This window comes from Phyllostomus hastatus, unplaced genomic scaffold (genome assembly GCF_019186645.2).
Source record: "Phyllostomus hastatus isolate PE091 unplaced genomic scaffold, TTU_PhHast_1.1 phas_contig_159, whole genome shotgun sequence".
Lineage (NCBI taxonomy): Eukaryota > Metazoa > Chordata > Mammalia > Chiroptera > Phyllostomidae > Phyllostomus > Phyllostomus hastatus.
Genome location: NW_025333640.1, coordinates 3910164 through 3927634, shown reverse-complemented (window position 1 = coordinate 3927634; position 17471 = coordinate 3910164). Strand labels below are relative to the sequence as shown.

The 17471-nt window shown below is 53.4% G+C and overlaps 1 protein-coding gene across 2 annotated transcripts in view; it reads right to left on the bottom strand.

Annotated features, from left to right (window-relative positions):
* The window catches only part of AP3D1 (adaptor related protein complex 3 subunit delta 1), a 41896-nt gene that overhangs the window by 11517 nt on the left and 12908 nt on the right, over positions 1–17471 (bottom strand). For both annotated transcript variants that reach the window (XM_045831029.1, XM_045831028.1), the window contains exons 3-18: positions 16559–16639; positions 14976–15056; positions 12619–12726; positions 10423–10552; positions 9357–9496; positions 9105–9178; positions 7400–7449; positions 5765–5814; positions 4930–4978; positions 3656–3801; positions 3427–3575; positions 3119–3349; positions 2390–2621; positions 1737–1882; positions 1160–1301; positions 319–390 (exon numbers count right to left, since the gene is read on the bottom strand). In XM_045831029.1, the coding sequence (XP_045686985.1) occupies positions 319–390; positions 1160–1301; positions 1737–1882; positions 2390–2621; positions 3119–3349; positions 3427–3575; positions 3656–3801; positions 4930–4978; positions 5765–5814; positions 7400–7449; positions 9105–9178; positions 9357–9496; positions 10423–10552; positions 12619–12726; positions 14976–15056; positions 16559–16639 (1881 nt within the window). The remainder of the gene's footprint in view (positions 1–318; positions 391–1159; positions 1302–1736; positions 1883–2389; positions 2622–3118; positions 3350–3426; positions 3576–3655; positions 3802–4929; positions 4979–5764; positions 5815–7399; positions 7450–9104; positions 9179–9356; positions 9497–10422; positions 10553–12618; positions 12727–14975; positions 15057–16558; positions 16640–17471) is intronic.

The following is a 17471-nucleotide window of genomic DNA, read 5'->3' as shown; positions in this document are numbered from 1 at the left end:
GGACACCACCCCAAACCAAGATGTAGAATGTTCTTGCCAGGCGGAGCGTTCTCCCATGTGCAGTCCCCTCCTGCCTTGAGGTGGCACCTCTGTAGCTTCTCTGCCTGTAGGTCAGAGTAGCCTGACCTCCAATACCATGTGTGTGACTGGCTTTCTCCCAGGCCCCCGTGTTTGGAAATGTCCTCAGCCCTGCCACGTGGATCTATGAAGACAGCCCATCGCTGCCCTGCAGATGATGGCTCCTGGTCCAACTGAGAATGGGCTGGATCCCACAAGGCCGGTAGGGTATTCCTGGGGGATGTTCTGGGCAGGCCTCACCTTTTGGGGGGATGGGGAGCTTTTGATGTAGAAGGGGTTGTTGGCCTGCTCCTGCTTCCGGGCTTCTCGACGCTGCGGGGACAAAATTCAAGGTCAGTGAACATGTGGAGTATAAGCCCTCATTCCTTCCCAGGTGTGGGCCACCTCCACGCTCTCAGCCCCAAGTGGAAGGTAGGGCTTCTCAGTATTTTCACTATGGGCATTTGACTGGCAGGAATACTGAGGTGGGCAGTGGGAAATGGCAAGTGTGGGGACAGGCGGAAGGTGGCAATAATCACAGGAGGTGGGGACCACCATCTCCACTTCAAGGATGGGGTCTCAAGTGAGGAGGCCCCTCAATTCCAGGGCACAGCCAAGACAAAAGCCAGTTCACACTACCCAAAGGCTTCGCCTGAAAGATCCAGGACAGTCCAGCAATGCAGTGGAGAAGCTCTTGGGGTGAGGGATGATATGCCCAACTTCAGAAAGACAGGAGCCAGACATGGTTGGGTGGGAAGCCAGGGGAATACAGCAGCTTTGTACTTCCCTGCACGGTGTGAACCCTACATGCTGTTACAGAGTCCTGGCTTTGGGAGGCCATGGAGCTGACAGAAGTGTGGAGTGTATTTACAGGGTGCTGGGCACCAGATCAGGCCCCCATGGGTCTCTCTAGGGAATTCTGGGGTCAAGAGAAGCTTCTCATTTCAACAAAACTCAACTCTGGTGTCAAGGGCTAACTCGGCACTTCACGGAGGTCAGTGGGACACTGCCTGGATCCAGCAGGACCAGGCACAGCTTCCATGAGCTCAGGGGCCACAACCTACTCTGAATGGACCAGCTGCCCGGGAGCTGTGGCGCTCACCCGGGCTAGCTCCTCCTCATCAGCCTTGGGGGGCTGCTGCTTGGCGTGGCGCTGCTCCTCATCATGGAAGATGGCCTTGGGCATCTCATCTTCAGATTCGCTATCTGAGGGTGGCTCGTTGATCCAGGCGTCCAGATCCAGGCTGCAAGGCACAACGAGGTCACACACTGGCTGCAGCCTGTGTGCCCAATACTGGAACCCTTAAGGCAAGGGCCACAGAAGATGAGGCAAATTCCAGGGGTCCCTGCAGTCTGGCCTACCCCTCATGGCCCTTCCCATATTCTAGGGCCCCCATGCAGGCTCACATTGCTCCCAAGGTTTGTAGGTGAGAGCTGCCAGCAGACCCACTTCCTGAGAATGGCACCAAGGATGGGGTCAAAAGGATCCCACAAGAACTGTTGAGCACCCAGTATGTCTGTGTGATGGGGGTCCATCCAGCCCATGGTGGGCTCAGGCACAAGAGGCCCTTCCTCCTTCCCATACTCAGGTCGAGGGTGGACTATTGCTCCCACTGCCTCCCTTGGGGCCACGAACCCTGGCCCTGGCTCTGTGTCCTCCAATGGGCTGTATGGCTCACCCTTCGGGGACTGGAACCTTCTTCTGGGCCTTGGGAGCCACTGGGTTCAGCTCTCCAGCAAAGAGAGCACTCACTTCTTCTGCTACTGGCACCTCCTTGGCCTGAAGCTTCTGGATGTGCTTAACCAGTTGCAAGATGCAGGATGCCTGTGGGGGCCATGGAGGAGTGATAAATGAGTTAAGGACCACAGGATTCTGAAGGCCACCTGGCAACTGCAAGACATCACTTAGACCATGTCAATGCCCAGCCCAGGGAAGGGACACCCCACCGATTTTGGCTGGAGCCCTGCAGGGAACATCTGCAAGGCTCCACAAAAAGCCTTTGGCTGTGGAAGGATCGAGCCAGAAAGAACTAGCCCTGGCTCCCAACTCCTTCAGCAGAGGGAAGCGAGAGACAAAAACAGGCCCACAAGCAAGATGCGGGGGTCATGAAAAGAAAGTACCATCCCCCTAGACAACTGCCCCAAAGAGGCTGTGACCAGCAGCACTGTGCACTCAGACTCAGGCTTCAGGAGTACAGCCCACAACCCCACGCCTGATGATCACACTCTTAAATCGGCTATTTGTCCACAACTCCTCACTGCCCTCGCTGGGCTTCACCTGTGCACTCCTCACCCACACCCCGCCCCAGAGGTTCCACCAGTTGGTGCATACCCGCTCCTGGACCTCCAGATCTGCACTCTGCACAAACTGGGGCAGCCGTTCCACCATGAACTGGGTGAGCTCCTGGGCTGCCTCAGCATCTGAGTCCCGCTCCTTCTGCTGCAGGATGGACGCATACAGCTTCACCACATTCTGCACATACACAGCCTGGATGTGGCCAGGCAGGGTAGTAACCTTGGGCCGCAGCATAGCCTCCAGAGTCTGTTGGGGCTCCTGTAGGTGCCTGAAGGAAGGAAGGCCAAGTGAACCAAGAAGAGGGGTCATGCACTCAGCTAAAGGGATGAGCCACTGACAACCCCATACAGCATCAGGGGCTGAAGGAGGGAATTTAAGGGGAAAAAACATGACAACAATGTGGCAATCACAGAATAGCTGAATGAAAAAGAGTTAAGAAAAAAAAAGGAAGGGCACTGTTTAGCAAGAATCTGGCCATAAACAGCTTATAATGAACAAGGACAGGAAGGAAATCTGGGAAAAGACCCTATACCTGTGAGAACGGGTGGTACATGTGGGTCACAGGACTTACAGAGACCTTTTCCCAATGAGAAAGCAGCAGAGGTGCTGCCACCCAAGAGCCAGAGTGCTCTGTGATGAGGAAACCGGGTTTGCAGAATAGCCTTGGTATGGCAGGTGCCAGGGAGGGCACAGGTCTGCCAAGCACGTTCCCTCGTCCTTTCCCTTGGGAGCACAGGCCCCAGGAGCCCCTCCGAGCCCACTCACTCAGAGAACTCCCCGCAGATCCAGGCAGCAGCATAGAGGACTTCACAGATCCCATTGCGCTGGGTGCTACTGGCCACAAGGTGAGCGCTGTCCAGCAGCACAGACATCTGCGACACAGCGAACCTGCGGATGGCCTTTACTCGGATGGCCACGTCCAGCATCTGCGCAGCAATGAGGTGTCCATGGCGGGTGCCTTCCAGCCTCGTCAGCTCCACCAGGATGCTGATGTACCTGTGGGAGGGAGCCACTGAGACATGCCCATCATGAAGCTGGTCCCTGTGTCCCCTGGGCTATGTGTAGGGACGCACCACTCAAAGTTGGTGATATGTTGGTAGTTGGACTGGCTACAGATGTCAATGATCTTTGTAAGCAGCTCATCCCGGTAGGTCGTGCCCTCAGCCTTGTCCACGTGGGTCATCAGCTTCTTGACAATCTCCATCAGGTTCTTTTTGGACACCTATGGGAAGGCCTGATGAGAGAGGGTCCAATCAAGGGGGCAGGGAGCAGTGACAAGCACGACGCAGAAGGGGCACACACCATTCCATACAGGAGATCGAGGGCCCGCAGCCGGATGGACTCGTCCTTGTCATCCAGACACTGCAGAACAAGGTCTTTGTGGGCCTGCACAGATTTGGGGTGCGTCCTCAGGATCTTGGACATGGCCAACAGCCCCAGGTACTTCACTGAGGAGACAGTGAGACATGGTTCAACTCAGATACATTACAAAAGGCTTAGGGCCCAACAGAGGCCGAACTGGCAGACAACCTGGCCTTGACCACTGAGGTACCCCAGCAATGTGTCACTGCTGGCCTTCGTCCTGGGTGGCACTGTAGACTCCAAGGGTGTTCTGAAGGGTACAGTGGAAGAGCCAGAACTCAGGACAGGACAGCAAGAAGGCAGGCCTCCCCACCCACTTGGTACCATTAACCTCTGCTGTCATCCAATGTGGTCACCAACACTTTCTGTGTGGAAATGAACATGACACCCACCTACTTGCCTGGTCCACACGAGGAGAGCTGACAGAGAAGTCCCAGGCTCCAAAGGCCCCTGAAGGACCTCACACACACCAGGGGTCACTGTCTGTCCCCAGGGCAGCCCCAGTATAAGATCATCTAAACAGGGGTGGTGAGCTGCAGGTCCTGTTTAGGCCACGTCCAGTCTGAAGCCTGTTCTGTATATGAAGTAGAACTGGTACACAGCCATGCCTATCACTTATGCATCGATTGGTCTACTTTCAAGCTACAATAGCACAGACTATGTGACTGCACAGATGAAGACTTACGGGCTAGCCCTGCTCTAAAAAAATCTGGCCCTGCTTGGTGTGGCTCAGTGGACTGAGTCTGGCCTGAGAACCAAAGACTGCCTGTTCGAGTCCCAGTCTAGGGCACATGCCTGGGTTGTGGGCCAGGTCCCCCGTAGGGCGAGGAAACCACACATGGACATTTCTCTCCCTCTCTTTCTCCGTTTCCCTCTCTAAAAATACATAAAAATCTTTTTAAAAAAGGTAATAAAATCTTTAAAAATTAAAAAAAAAAAAAATCAGGATTGAAAGTAAGTAGTCAATACACCCAGGCCTTAAAAGCCCTGGGCCACTACAGCCCGGCACCAGGTGGCTCACTGGCTGGAACCTCTCAACAAAGCGCATTTCCAACAGAAGAGTGCGCGCAGGCACACAAGACTAGCAGGGCCGCCCTATGCCCATCGGGAAAGACACCGAGAAGCCTTGAGCTACCCTATCTAATCGCTGACGAAAAAGTCCCATGCACCTCAGTAGGAACGTGTGCACGGCTCTATGGAGTGGAGTGACTTACAGTTTTGGTCGGAGTCTTCTATTAATATCCTTAACTTCTGAACACAGAGCTGTAAATGAGGAGATGACACTGGTTACACCTCTTGAAGCAGTGGTGAACGCAGTGACCCTGGCCTGCCCCATGCTCCCATGAATGAGGGGGACCTGTGCACACCAGGGCCTCCACACTGTGGAACACTCAGTGCTCAGGAGGGCTGTCTCCAAATTCCACTGAGGACAGACAGACAGTAGACAACCTGTTGTGATGCATGGGAAGCACCCACAGTAACATTCACAAGACAACCTAGAGCTTTCCGGGGGTGCCAACATGTGTGAGAACCTAAGACAGCATGGCAGTGTCTTCTGGGGACAGGCTGAGATCTGGGGACCTACTTACGTTACTTGAGTAATAAAAATAAACACAACCCCCCTAAATGATAGTGATAATTCCAACAATTCCCAGGCCACTCAGGGAGCCCATGGGGGTCCAGGGTGGACACAGCATTTACAGGGGTCACAGACAAAGAGGATGAAAATCCAAGATGGCGGGGAGCTCTGTACAGGGAACGAGACACAGACACACGCTCAGGTGACTGCAGGGGAAGGCGGGAGCTGCTGGACTCAGAGCTGTGCCAAGGCAGTCTAACAGATGCAGCAGAGCCATGGGTTTCCTCCCTCCCGGGCATAGAGCAGGGTGGAGGGCACCAGGCATGACTGATGGGGGCATATGAGGAGTGGGCCGGCATCTATAAGGTTACAAGGGCCAGAGGATTGCAGAGCAGAGACACTGAGGGGTGAAGAGACCCAGCCAGCGGCAGAGCCTCTGGACCCTGTGCCGTGTCTGGCCCAGGACATACCTGTATGCTGGCACTGTGGTTAGGCATGCCGGAGGACAGGGAGATGAGAACTGAAACAATAACCTTGAGTTACAAAGATGTCCACTCAACATGTCCAGTGTGTGCGCGGTGGAAGGGATCCAAGACGGAAATACCACCACACTGGGAACTGCCTGGCCCAGCTGATGTTGGTGCAGGAAAGGGTTAACACAGCAGCCTGACCACTCTCCCTGGGAAGGCTGGCCCTCAATAAAAGAACCTGGGAGCTGAACTGATGACGGGGGCTCCCTGTCCCTAAACTGTGCAAACACATAGTGTACACTGACCTACTCTTCTCATGGAGTCTGCAATCTTGTATGTGCTGGGCAGAGGTGCCTGCATGACCAGCCAGTCCCCAGTGAGAACTTGGGGTGCTGTCTCTATGGACAAGAGAGCAGATCAAAGTCCCAAGGGTACCAGGTGTCTCTGTCCAGGGCAGTTCCAAAGAACTCAGGCTACACTGTCCTGCCTAGCACTCAGCACAATCACCTGAGACCCGCTGTCCCTGCAATGTGCCAGCCCCTGGACAGCTCATCCAGGCCCACGGTCCTCTGCTACATCCCCAATTTCTCCACCCACCTCCAGGGCAACCTCTGATCCTGCCGTGCTGCAGTCCTCCCCATCAGCTTTCCAAAAGTAGAATCCTATTCTCTGGGGTCTGTGGTTACCACTTCCAGGCACTGGCCTGAGCCAAATGCCCACTCTTTCTCTCCTGTACTGCCATCAATGCTTAGGGACACTCATGGCCCAGGCCATGCAACTACAGGCATGGAGCACAGGCCCCGGGTCAGCTTCCAGCTTCCCTGGATTTAAGGCCACCCATGAGTCCGTGATGAGGGACTATGAAACTGCCTCCCAACAGCTTTGGCCAGGGATGGGGTTGGGGACAAGCAGGGACAGGCAGGCAGTGAGAAGCTAAGCCCCTTCAGCCTCCAGCTCTCACTGCTAGTCTGTAAGATACCCAGCTGCAGGGACACATGGCCCAGATGGCAAACCAGAAGACAGCCAGTCAGACCCAGAAGCAACAACTGGAATTCCATCAGACACATTGAGCAGAGATACGACAACTCCTCAATGGTGTGGACGTGCATTAGCAGCATTCCACATGGCCCTGGGCCAAGTCCTGACCCCAAGAAAGGCCTCTTGGGAGACCTTCTGAGGAGCACCTATGATTGTATCGCATTAGTCTGTGCTGGGGATTCCCACACCTAAATGACTACAAGGGAATAGCCTGCTTTAACATACGTAGGGAAAACAAGGGCCTGCTGGCAGGTGTCATGGATAGAGAGTGGGGTCTGACACTGGAGCCAGCGAGGGCAGTGGTCTCTGGCTGTGACACTTCCCACAGGGCTGAGAGTGGCTCAGAGATGGAAATAGACATCCAGCACTGAGAGCAGGTGGGCATCGGGTGGAGAAGGCTGGGAACCTGACTCCAGGTGACCTTGCACCACACTGGCAGGGCCTGGGAACAGCCATCAAGGACCAGCCTGTCACAGGCCTGCCACTGGGATGAGTACCCTCCTGTCCCCACCTGAGATCCTCCACCAGGGTGGAAGTGGGGGAGGGCCTCCCACTCATGACAGCCACCTGCTTTAGAACCAGGTAACTGCTGCTCACCTGCAATGACAGTGTTCACACATTCGTAGAGAAGGGACATGGCAGACGTGCTGGGGAAGGAAAAAGACATGAGAACTGGGCTGTGCTGCTCTGCGAAACACTGGAAAACCCGAGTGCACTGTGTCTGAAAAAATTCAGCCATGTGAGCAACAGGTCTGTGCCACTTATCTGAAAGCCACATTGGGGATGCCCCCACCCTCTGACCCAGAACCCCATTCCCCTGACCTAAGATGGACCTAAGGCTAGGGTCAGCATCCTGACCCCTGTTCGTGTTCCTGGCACCCGGTATCTCTGCCCGGTCAGCGAGGCCCAGAGGCCACTCTCTCACCTGAGTCCTCAGAATGCTCTGAAGGGCAAGAGCAGCCCGTCTGCTCACCACAGGCGGCCTGAAACACGCCCTCCTTAGGAGCCTATTCCCTCACCCTTTCAATCATGCGACACCCAGGAGGAAAAGCCAAGTTCTCCACTTGCTTTGGCAGCAGAAAGATGATTCCACCAGCGCCAAACAATACTGCCTGGTTCTATTCCACTGGGGGGCCTGACATGGCCACACACGGGCAGGCAGATCACAGAAGTCTGGCCCTAATACCACCCGCAGGGCACCTAGGGATCATGGGATGCACAGCACAGGCTGACAACCAAAGTGGGAATGCTCTCGAGCCCAATCACTCAAACCCCAGAGTATGGAGGCTGCATATTCCAGAGAGCAGAGGCAGTCAGAGAGCCAGGCCGCGTTCCTGGTCACACGACCAACAGCCTCTTGTCAATCTCTGAAAACCACAGCTACAGTGTGAACTCTGTGACTGGTTACTTACATGAAGCCCAAAATGTCCCAAGCCCAGACACCTGTTGTACCCTAACACTCTTGTAACATCTAATTGGTCTATGAGCCAGGAGCTTGAAGATCAGGGCACATTGGAAACCTGTACAAGGCCTGGATCTTACGTGGGGGAGTATGTGGCTCTGATGAGCATGGGGACCCTGACAGCCACAAACTGGACCCCTGGGAGGTCAGGGGTCCTCATCAATAAGGGGTGGGAGGTTGTCCTGGTTAATAAAAGGGGTCCTCATCATGCTGGCTACTTCATGTGCAGGGCCCCTCCTAGTGCCTGGTGCTGCACCCATCACCTGCGGGCACAGCTCAATCCCCAACCCCTTGGGGCCCTGACCACCATCGCTCCCTAGAGAAGATGGCCTCATGGCTTCAGTTCTTCCTGCTGTCCACATTTGTGCCACCAGGGGACTCTGGGAGCAGATCTACTAAACCACTTGCCACTCAGCACCCACGAGTCAACTGGAGGCATCTTAAGTGGCATGTCAACTCTTAGAACCTCCCAGAACTAATCACAACACAGTCTAAGGAGTTCACCGGGACAGCCAAGGTCCACTGGGTGCCTTTCTTCCTTTTACTTTGTTTGTACTGTTTCAAAAACTGAATGAGAAAAGCCAGCCCACCCCGTATCCCAGGAGGGCCAGCAGGTACCAAGGCACAGCTTCTCATCTGCAGCAAAGCCACAATGCGTGTGTTTGCTTCTCTATCCCAAGAAACTTTCCTTGGGCTCACCCCTCCCGTACACAAGTGGCCTCCCAGGGAGCACAGGCCTGCCCATGGCGGGTGTGCCCAGGATGGGAATGTGTGGTGGGCGCACGTGCATGTGTCCGTGTATATGGGGGCACTAGAGACAGACAGGGCCCCAAGGCTCACCTGTGAATCAGGTTAGTGAGAGGCTCGATCAGCTTCTTGCCCAACCTTGGCTCCAAGGGGGTCAGAGCACCAAACTAGGGAACAAGGGGCCCAGGTCACAGACAGCAGGAGCAGGACGGCACATATGGGATTCCACAAGACCATGCCAACCAACTCCAACCCCCACCACCTCCCAGCACTGAGAACTCCCAAGATTCCCCCATGGCCTTTCCATACATGAAAAGGAGGAGAAAACAGGTTGGGGACACTTGCCAGTTTGATGATTTTAATGAGGACCCAGTTGTTGGTCGAGGAGGTCATCAGCTTGAAGAATAGTGGAGCCAAGGAAAGGTAGTTTTTGGGGTTGCGCCTGGCCAGCTCACAGATGACATTGACTGCTGCCGACTGGACACCTATGAAATCAGATGTGTACTCATCAATAAGGGGGGCCCTCAGCAGGCTGGCTGTTCTGTGTGCAGGGCCCCTGCTTGTACCTGGTGCTATACCCATTACCTGGGGGCACAACTCAAACCCCCAACCCTCTGGGGCCCTGCCCACCATCACTCCCCGGAGATGGCTTCATGACTCCAGTTCCTCCCACTGCCCATGTCCACCTCACCAGAGAAGAGGGCCCAAGGCCATGAGGCAGGTCCCTGCAGGATCAAAGCAGCCCCAGGAGGGAGATACCCACCACGTGAAGTGACTGCACTCCCCTCCACCCGGGGTGGCAACCACTCCCGCCCCTAGCCCACCACATCTGCTGCCTTGGCTGTTATTTCTCCAGCCAGAACTTTCTGCACCCTGTAATTCTCTGTGACCCACAGTGGATTTCCCGAGACACACAGAAACTTGCAGTAGATTTAGAGAAGCCAGTGTACACCTGCTCAGCCCAGGTTTCCACACTAGAGAAAGGAGTGCTGTAAGGAGGGTCAGAATGAGCCCCGTGGGTGGGAAAGGAGTTGAAGCTTCGGAATAAACTTGTGACTGCTAATATGCAGACAGACAGACAGACCCCTCTCAGGGTGCGAGTGTGTACTGAGGACCTAGAAGAGCGATGACCCAGCAGCATTAGCACATCTAGTGCCCCAATCTCGGTTTCCAAATCCTGCACCAGTAAGTAAGACCAGGGCTGCTTAGAGAAATGGCAGACCCCAGGGCAGAATCTACCTCTTGTGGTGCCAGAAAGTAAAGACATGCAAGGAAGGGGGCAGTCTGTAGAGCAGGGGTCCCAGGATCTAGTGCCCTTAACACCTTCCTCACAATACCCTCCACCAGGTTCTAGATGCTGGTGGAGCCATGCAGCCCAGCATTATCCCCATCTTAACTCAAATTAACAAACCAGGGTCAGGGTCCTCCAGCTTCTCTTTGAGGCGGGGGAAGGCGGGACGAAGCGACTCGGGGTACTTCAGGAACACCTTGTACATGATCAGCACAGCCTTCTTCCGGATGTACGGCTTGGTATGTGACATCTATGGGAACAGGAGACCGTCAGGTGCCCTTCTGCACTGCATCCCATGCACCTACCTACACACCTGCATGCTCACTTTCCACACCACCTACCCACATCTTACCTTCCCACACCTGCCCTGCTCACGTGCTGTGCACACCTTTGTGCTGACCCTCCCACATTGCCCTACTCAACTCCTACACCTGCCGTGTCTCACCTCCACTTCCCAGAGAAAAACCCTCTTTCCAGCTTCCAGCCTTCAAGCCCTACCAGCATACCTGCTCCAGAGTCCCACCTACCCCAGTTATCACACAACAGTGTCTTGGGCAGGGCTGAAACCTGCCTCCCTGTGCCCAGGACACTAGGCTTGCCCTCCAGAGGCTGAGACTCTCCTCTTGGACTCACTGAGGGGTATCGAGAGTTGCGTGGGGGTGGGGGGGGATGGTGAAAAGAAGTTCACAGTGGAAAGAGCACCTCTGCCCATCAATGCTGGCTGCGGGTTGTCCAGGCTAATGATGCCTGTACCTAAACCCAGATGCCGAGGGGTATCCTACAGTCCCCTCGCCTGGGGTTCAGTCTGCTCTGTGCCTCCACACCGCACAGCCCTGGAGCCCTGTCCTCCTGGGACCGTGCTCCAGTGAACGCCTCTCACCCCCAGATGCACACATTCTTTACCTGTAAGAGCCCCAGGGCGCTGCCCCCTAAGAAAGCTGCTCCAGACCCTCATGACCCAGCACCCACAAACACTGTGAGCAACTAACACCTCCCTGTGGGCTCATACTGCTGTCAACTAGTTCGAGCCTGCACACTTTCTCTTTTTATTGAGTTGAGAGAGAAAGAAAGAAGAAACATTGATTTGTTGTTCCACTCGTTTATGCATTCATTGGTTGTTTCTTACATGCGCCTTGATCGGAGACCTTGTTGTAACAAGACAATGCTCTAGCCACCTGAGCTACCTGGCGGGGACCTCAGCACACTTTCTGAAAGCACCCGATGGTCAATATTTTCAGCCTCCTGGGCCATAAGGTCTCTATCCAAGTATCTGGCTCTGCCTTTGAGCTTTGAAGCCATCACAGACACCAAATGAATGAACTGATTTAGAACAGATGGCTATGGTGTGCTGGCCCTTGATCTAGAAGCTGGTTGCACTGACAGTCCTCAAGGCCATGGGCTGTCTGGGCAAGGACAGGAGCACCTTCCACATGACTCTAACGTGACCAAACAAGAAAGAAACACCCCCTCCCAGTAAAAAGGTTGGAAACTTGGCACACAGTCACTGTCTCCAACAGCCATGATTTCTAGGAGGACATCTGTATTTAGAACGACATTCCAGGACTGGCTGGGGTTATGTGTTTCGGATCGACTGGACCGTGAGAAGTCAAATTGTGACCAGACAGAAATAAATGGCATCAGGAATGGAGAAGACAAAAGAAGATCACCCTGACCACACTGCCTGTTGAGACAACTGAGAATGTCACCTCAAACCTCAGTAAGAGTAACTGACAGGTCACACGCCTGACCTCACGGGTGAATTCCCTCAGCCAGACCTTATCTGCCAACGACACCCACCCCTTCCCCAAGCAGGATTATTTCAAAGGAGGTGATAAATTCAAGAATGACACTGGCCTGAGGCCAGGCCCTACCAGGTGATGGAGATGAAGACAGTGACTCAGCGCCCCCCTCATGCCAGGGATCATGGCCCATTTCTGAACGCCTGAGTGTTCTTCTTCTTTTTTTTTAACATACTCTTTTTTTTTTTTTTTCAGGAAATAAATTTTTTAAAGATTTTTTTTATTTATTTATATTTTTTGGGGGGGGAGACACACACACACACACACACACACACACACACACACATCAATGTGCGGTTGCTGGAGGGTATGGCCTGCAACCCAGGAATGTACCCTGGCTGGGAATCGAACCTGGGACACTTTGGTTCCCAGCCCGTGCTCAATCCACTGAGCTGCGCCAGCCAGGCGCCTGACTGTTCTTGGCATGACATTTTAGCCCCAGTTTTCCGGGCACCCACGCACTCCAACTTGCTCACAGAGCAAAAGCCCAGGGGTGGCGGTATACTCACAAACTCACCAGTGTCATGATGTCATTGGCCAAGTCTCTGGCAAGATCTGGGGTAACAAAACAGGACAGTCCAGTCAGTGCAACACCAGTGTCGTACTGGCTGGGGCTGCTCAGGTCCTGGAAAGAGAGGGAGAAGGGTCAGGGGCAGGCACCAACTGCGTATTGCCCAGGTCCCTGCTGTGCCCCTGCCGGCCCGAGGACCAACATAGAGCAGCCAGTTCCTCACTGTCACCGAAAGAAGAGCTGGGATGGGTGTAAAAGGAGGGCTGTACCTCAGTTCCAGCACAGCCCAGGTCCTAGGTGTGTGACTGGGGCTGAATTCCCTGCCTGCAAACCCAGAGCTGAGGAGACGGTGTGGCCAGCCAGCCCCGCCATGCAGCTGGAGCCCTGACACCCCTCCCTCTACTAGGATGTCTCCCTTACAAGAGCCAGGGACCACTCCCCTGGGCCCTCCCCAAAGCAGAAAGTTAGACCTAGGCCTCACCCTCCAGGGGAACAGGAAAACCAGCCATAAGCACACACACCTGTCTCTACCTGCCCCACCCTCTAAGTCACTCACTCACCTGCGGCCCTTAATTTCTAGTTCTAACACTAACTGTAGCAGCACCTTTACATCACAAACTTGTTTTTATGGAGATATTTTCTAAGGAACCTCCCAAACCTTTTTATACATGCATATGTGGTAAAAACAAAACAAAATAAAAAACTGATGTATATTAACAGTTAAGCTTCTAGACTATGCTAATAGTATGAAAATACTGGCTTTCAAAATCCACTCCAGCCAAGGCTGAGGAGATAAAAACACATCAGAACCCACAGCACAGAACTCAGTCTGACCAGGAAACTTTCCATCTCTGAGTGATTTACAGAGGGCTGGAGAGAAACATGAACATAAACACCACGGGGAATGTCACGGGGCTTCTCAGAAATGGGGGCATGTGGAGAGGACACTCAGTTATCGTCAAGAGGAAGAAACCCCAGCCCTGGCAGGCATGCCTGTGGCAGGTGTGCACCCTAAGTCTCAGGTTCGTTTAAAACGGCACATACAGGGATGGCCAACATTGGGGATGTGAATGGAGATGAACAGTGGAGGCAGACAGGGCTGTGGCTGCGTCAAGATAGGACCCTGTGAGTGAGGCTGAGATGGCAACAGGGAAGGGAGGCAGTGGCGGAGGTCAAAGTCACCTGCCCAGATCTTACTATAACAGGATGTATCATTTCCTCATTATAAGGACATTCTCAAGTATAGGTCACCTCCCCAGCAGAACAGATCTACATGACCCGTCTCTAACACATCCCAATCTGAACTGGTGACAAATCTCTAAATTGAGGGGACAAGGCTGTACAGAGAGGGCTGGCAGGAAAACTAAAGCTGGGCCTCAGCAGGTGAGCTGGTGTCTGGGTGCCCAGGTGGCCAGAGCCCCTCTACCCCCCTCTCACTCTCCTATTTACTGTCCTGACACCCCATACCCAGAATGCTTGCCACTCTTCCCTCACCTCCTCTCCAAGGCACCTGGAACACCCTGCGATACTGTGCAACCTGGCCCACAGTCACCAGTTGCTATCCCTGCCGCCAACCCAAACTGTGAGCATAGCAGAGTTAAGTTCTCAAACCCACATCTTGTTCCAGCCAGCATCAGTACCTGGCTTATGCCAGTACAGTCAGCTGCCTGCCCATGGTGGGCTCATCCCACAAGAGCCCATTCCCAGGTCACCACGTGGGATGACCAGCACTCACTGGGATCTGGCCCTGGCACCCAGCCACTGAGAAACTTGGGCTACTGCCTCTAACTTGTGGTCTGGGGCCAGGAAAGAGTGGTTCTTGGATTCTTGCTGACACCCCTCCAACCACAGGGAAGAAAAGATGCTCAAAGTACTGGGGCCAAGAAAGAAATCTATTACTCAGTGGTCTTCAAAGCCCATTTCAAAACATAAACTTACATGTAACTGAAATATATATGTGGTATGACAGAAGACCCAGTGGGCAAAAACCCCACACACTGGGAAGGGTATGTAACGTCATCAGGCACTCCTTCAAGAGGGACAGGACTAGAAAGGACAGGACTGTGCAGGCAGCTCTCCAATGCCAAGAAGTGAAAAGGAGAAGAGGGCAGTCCAGTGAGCCTCCATCTCTCCCACCCACCCAGGCAAAAGAAAGACCTGCTTCCCATGTGTGGGTATGTCTTGGGAATGACGTGACCAAGAACAGAAGACTGTCTGCTTGATTAAGAGAACTGTGACAGTAAGATCTTGTGGACCTCAGTGAGGCCCTTTCTATTCACACATGAGCCAAAGAAAAACCAGTGTGAACAGACATTCACATGGGGGCCTAGGAGACTGCAGAGCCTATGGGAAGGGCAGCCTACCTTGCGAATCTGGTTTGTTGTCAGCATGATGACATCGGTCCCTTCATGAAAGCACTGGGAAGCAGCGAGGTAGCCAATGCGCTGTCAGGTTGAACAGACGAAGGCATTAGAGGTAAGACAAGGGGACCACGCGGCCTTCCTGGACACCCCTAGCCCTTCTCCTGAGCTTGGCACCAAGCAGCCCCTGCCCTGGGGGCCACAGGTGGGTGGGTACGGGGAAGTCATTGAAAATCCAAGCTAGGGGTCTTTAAAACTCCAGGAGGAGGAGTGTATGATCTCTGAAACAGGATGTTCCCTTAAGGTTTGCCAAACGATGGAGTCCTGTTACTAACGTGCCTTTTCACTTGTCGACCAGGGACTGCTTTTATGATCGAATGCAGTACGTCATCTGAAGTGCTGCTGTCTTCAGGACTCCAATCTCTCCGCCAGGCTGACATGGCTACCTAGTCACACTCACACAGGTGTATGATGCTTTAATACACGTGCAGAGCACTGTCCCAATTTTGGCAAATGTGGCATTTCATTTCTGCAAAAAGTAACCAGTAGGCAGGACAACTGTGTCCTTTGGAAGGAGCCTGGGCTTGATCACAGCAGAGACCCACAGGTAGGTGCTCAGGGCTGGAACAGCCTCACTGCATAGCTGGTGTGCCTTCTCACTGAAAACCGAGCCAACCCAGGAAAATCCCACAACACCCACAAATGGACCAGAAAGTGCAAAACAGTTTTTGAGAATAGGTACTAAAGCAGGAGACATGCTTATAATATGAAGTGAGAAGAAAGCAGTGTCCCAAATTGCTCATGAGTAGAATCCTTCAGAATATGACTAAGAGGCCATAGGACAAGTTGCCAAGTGGTGGCCTCTTGGTGAGATAACTGGGGTTTGGGTTTTGATTTTGAGGAGTTACAAATTTATTTTAATTTGTATTTAAAAATATATAACCAATCCTATAAACTCATAATTTCAGACATTACTTAAAAGTGAAAGAAAACTATGTAAATAGTGTCAATAAATAATGTGACAAAAACTGGAGGTGAGATATCCGAGTGGCTAGTTGGACCACACGAAGCAGAATTCGCCTCAGCAGGCTCTGGTGCCTGCAGCTCTCCCTGTGGATGTGCTGCTCGTGAAGCTACGTGGATCCTGCTCCAGTATCGTCTGAAGCTGGCCACTGGGTGTGTTGGTTCTGGGTCTCTTGGGAGGGACTATCTGGTGTAGATCAACGTCAGACGCTGCCTATGACTGGCCCAGGGCAACCTGCTTGGAGCTACAGAGCAATCCACAATTTGTGGCTGCCTCTGCTGGACATCGGTGTGTGCAGGAAGGACCAAGATGCATGGCAAGGATAGCTTTTACCCACAGCAGGCTTGGGGGAAGGCTGGCAAAAGTCCCAGGGCCTCTGCCTACTGGCTGCCTATTAGGCTCAGTCACTGAACATCACTAGTGTTTGCTATTTTGTTTTTTCACAGTGCAGCCTCTGGCCACAGGATGAACTGCAAGGATGCCCAAGGGGCCCCTCCTCCACCAGGGACCCACCCTGCCCTAGTCCCCATCACCACAGGGTTCAGGCTCCAAGCAAACTCACCTTGAACGTAAACTTAGAGGCACTCATCACTTCTATGATGTTGAAAGCAGCCCAGCTGATGTCGTATCCCAACATTTGCAACTGTTGGGAGGGAGAAAGTGACTCACAAGCCAAAACCTAAGCCCTAACATCTAGCATCCCAGCTCCCACAAGGACGGACACATGCCATCATCTTCTCAACATGCAGGCTTCACCCAACACACACCCTGGGCATTTCATTTCTTCCAAGCAGTTAGTCTTCATGATGAAGACCACAGGGGCAGGAACAAGATTACCTAATTTGTTATAAAGTTAGTAACAAATACTACAAGAGGATAAATGTCTGCATCTGAAATCCTAGCACCCTGTGTACTAGTTAAAATTCCCACAACGATATTCATGAAACCTACAATGTGATGGGATCTCTACCCTTGCAAACCTCAAATCTCCTGTCTCTGACTAAGAAAGAAGCTGGCGCGGGGGGGGGCGGGGGGCGGGGGGCGGGGTTGCCTGGCCCAGGCTCCCACGCCAACCAGGGGCTGCAATCAGACACTGCAGGGAACACTGCAGAGAAAAGTGCCCAGGATGGTTCACAGCTCCACCCACTAGGCTTCTCAGCACAGCCCAAAGGGGAACTAAGGGCCCCACTGGACTCTAGACCAGCTGGGTAAACATCTGCATCATGCCCTGTGCCATCTGATAATCACTGCTCACCTCTCCCTGGACTGTTAAGAATTAGCCCTGTGTGCCTGAGGCCAGCGCCTGGAGCTGATGGAATCAATTAATATTTAGCAGGTAAACAGATAAATAGTGGACCAATGGATAGAGGGATGGACGGACAGTCAGTCAAATGGATGGTGGGCAGACAGATGGAGGGACACATGGATTGAAGCTGGAGTTGCTGACCAGCCTGACAGCACGAGGGGTGCAGGAC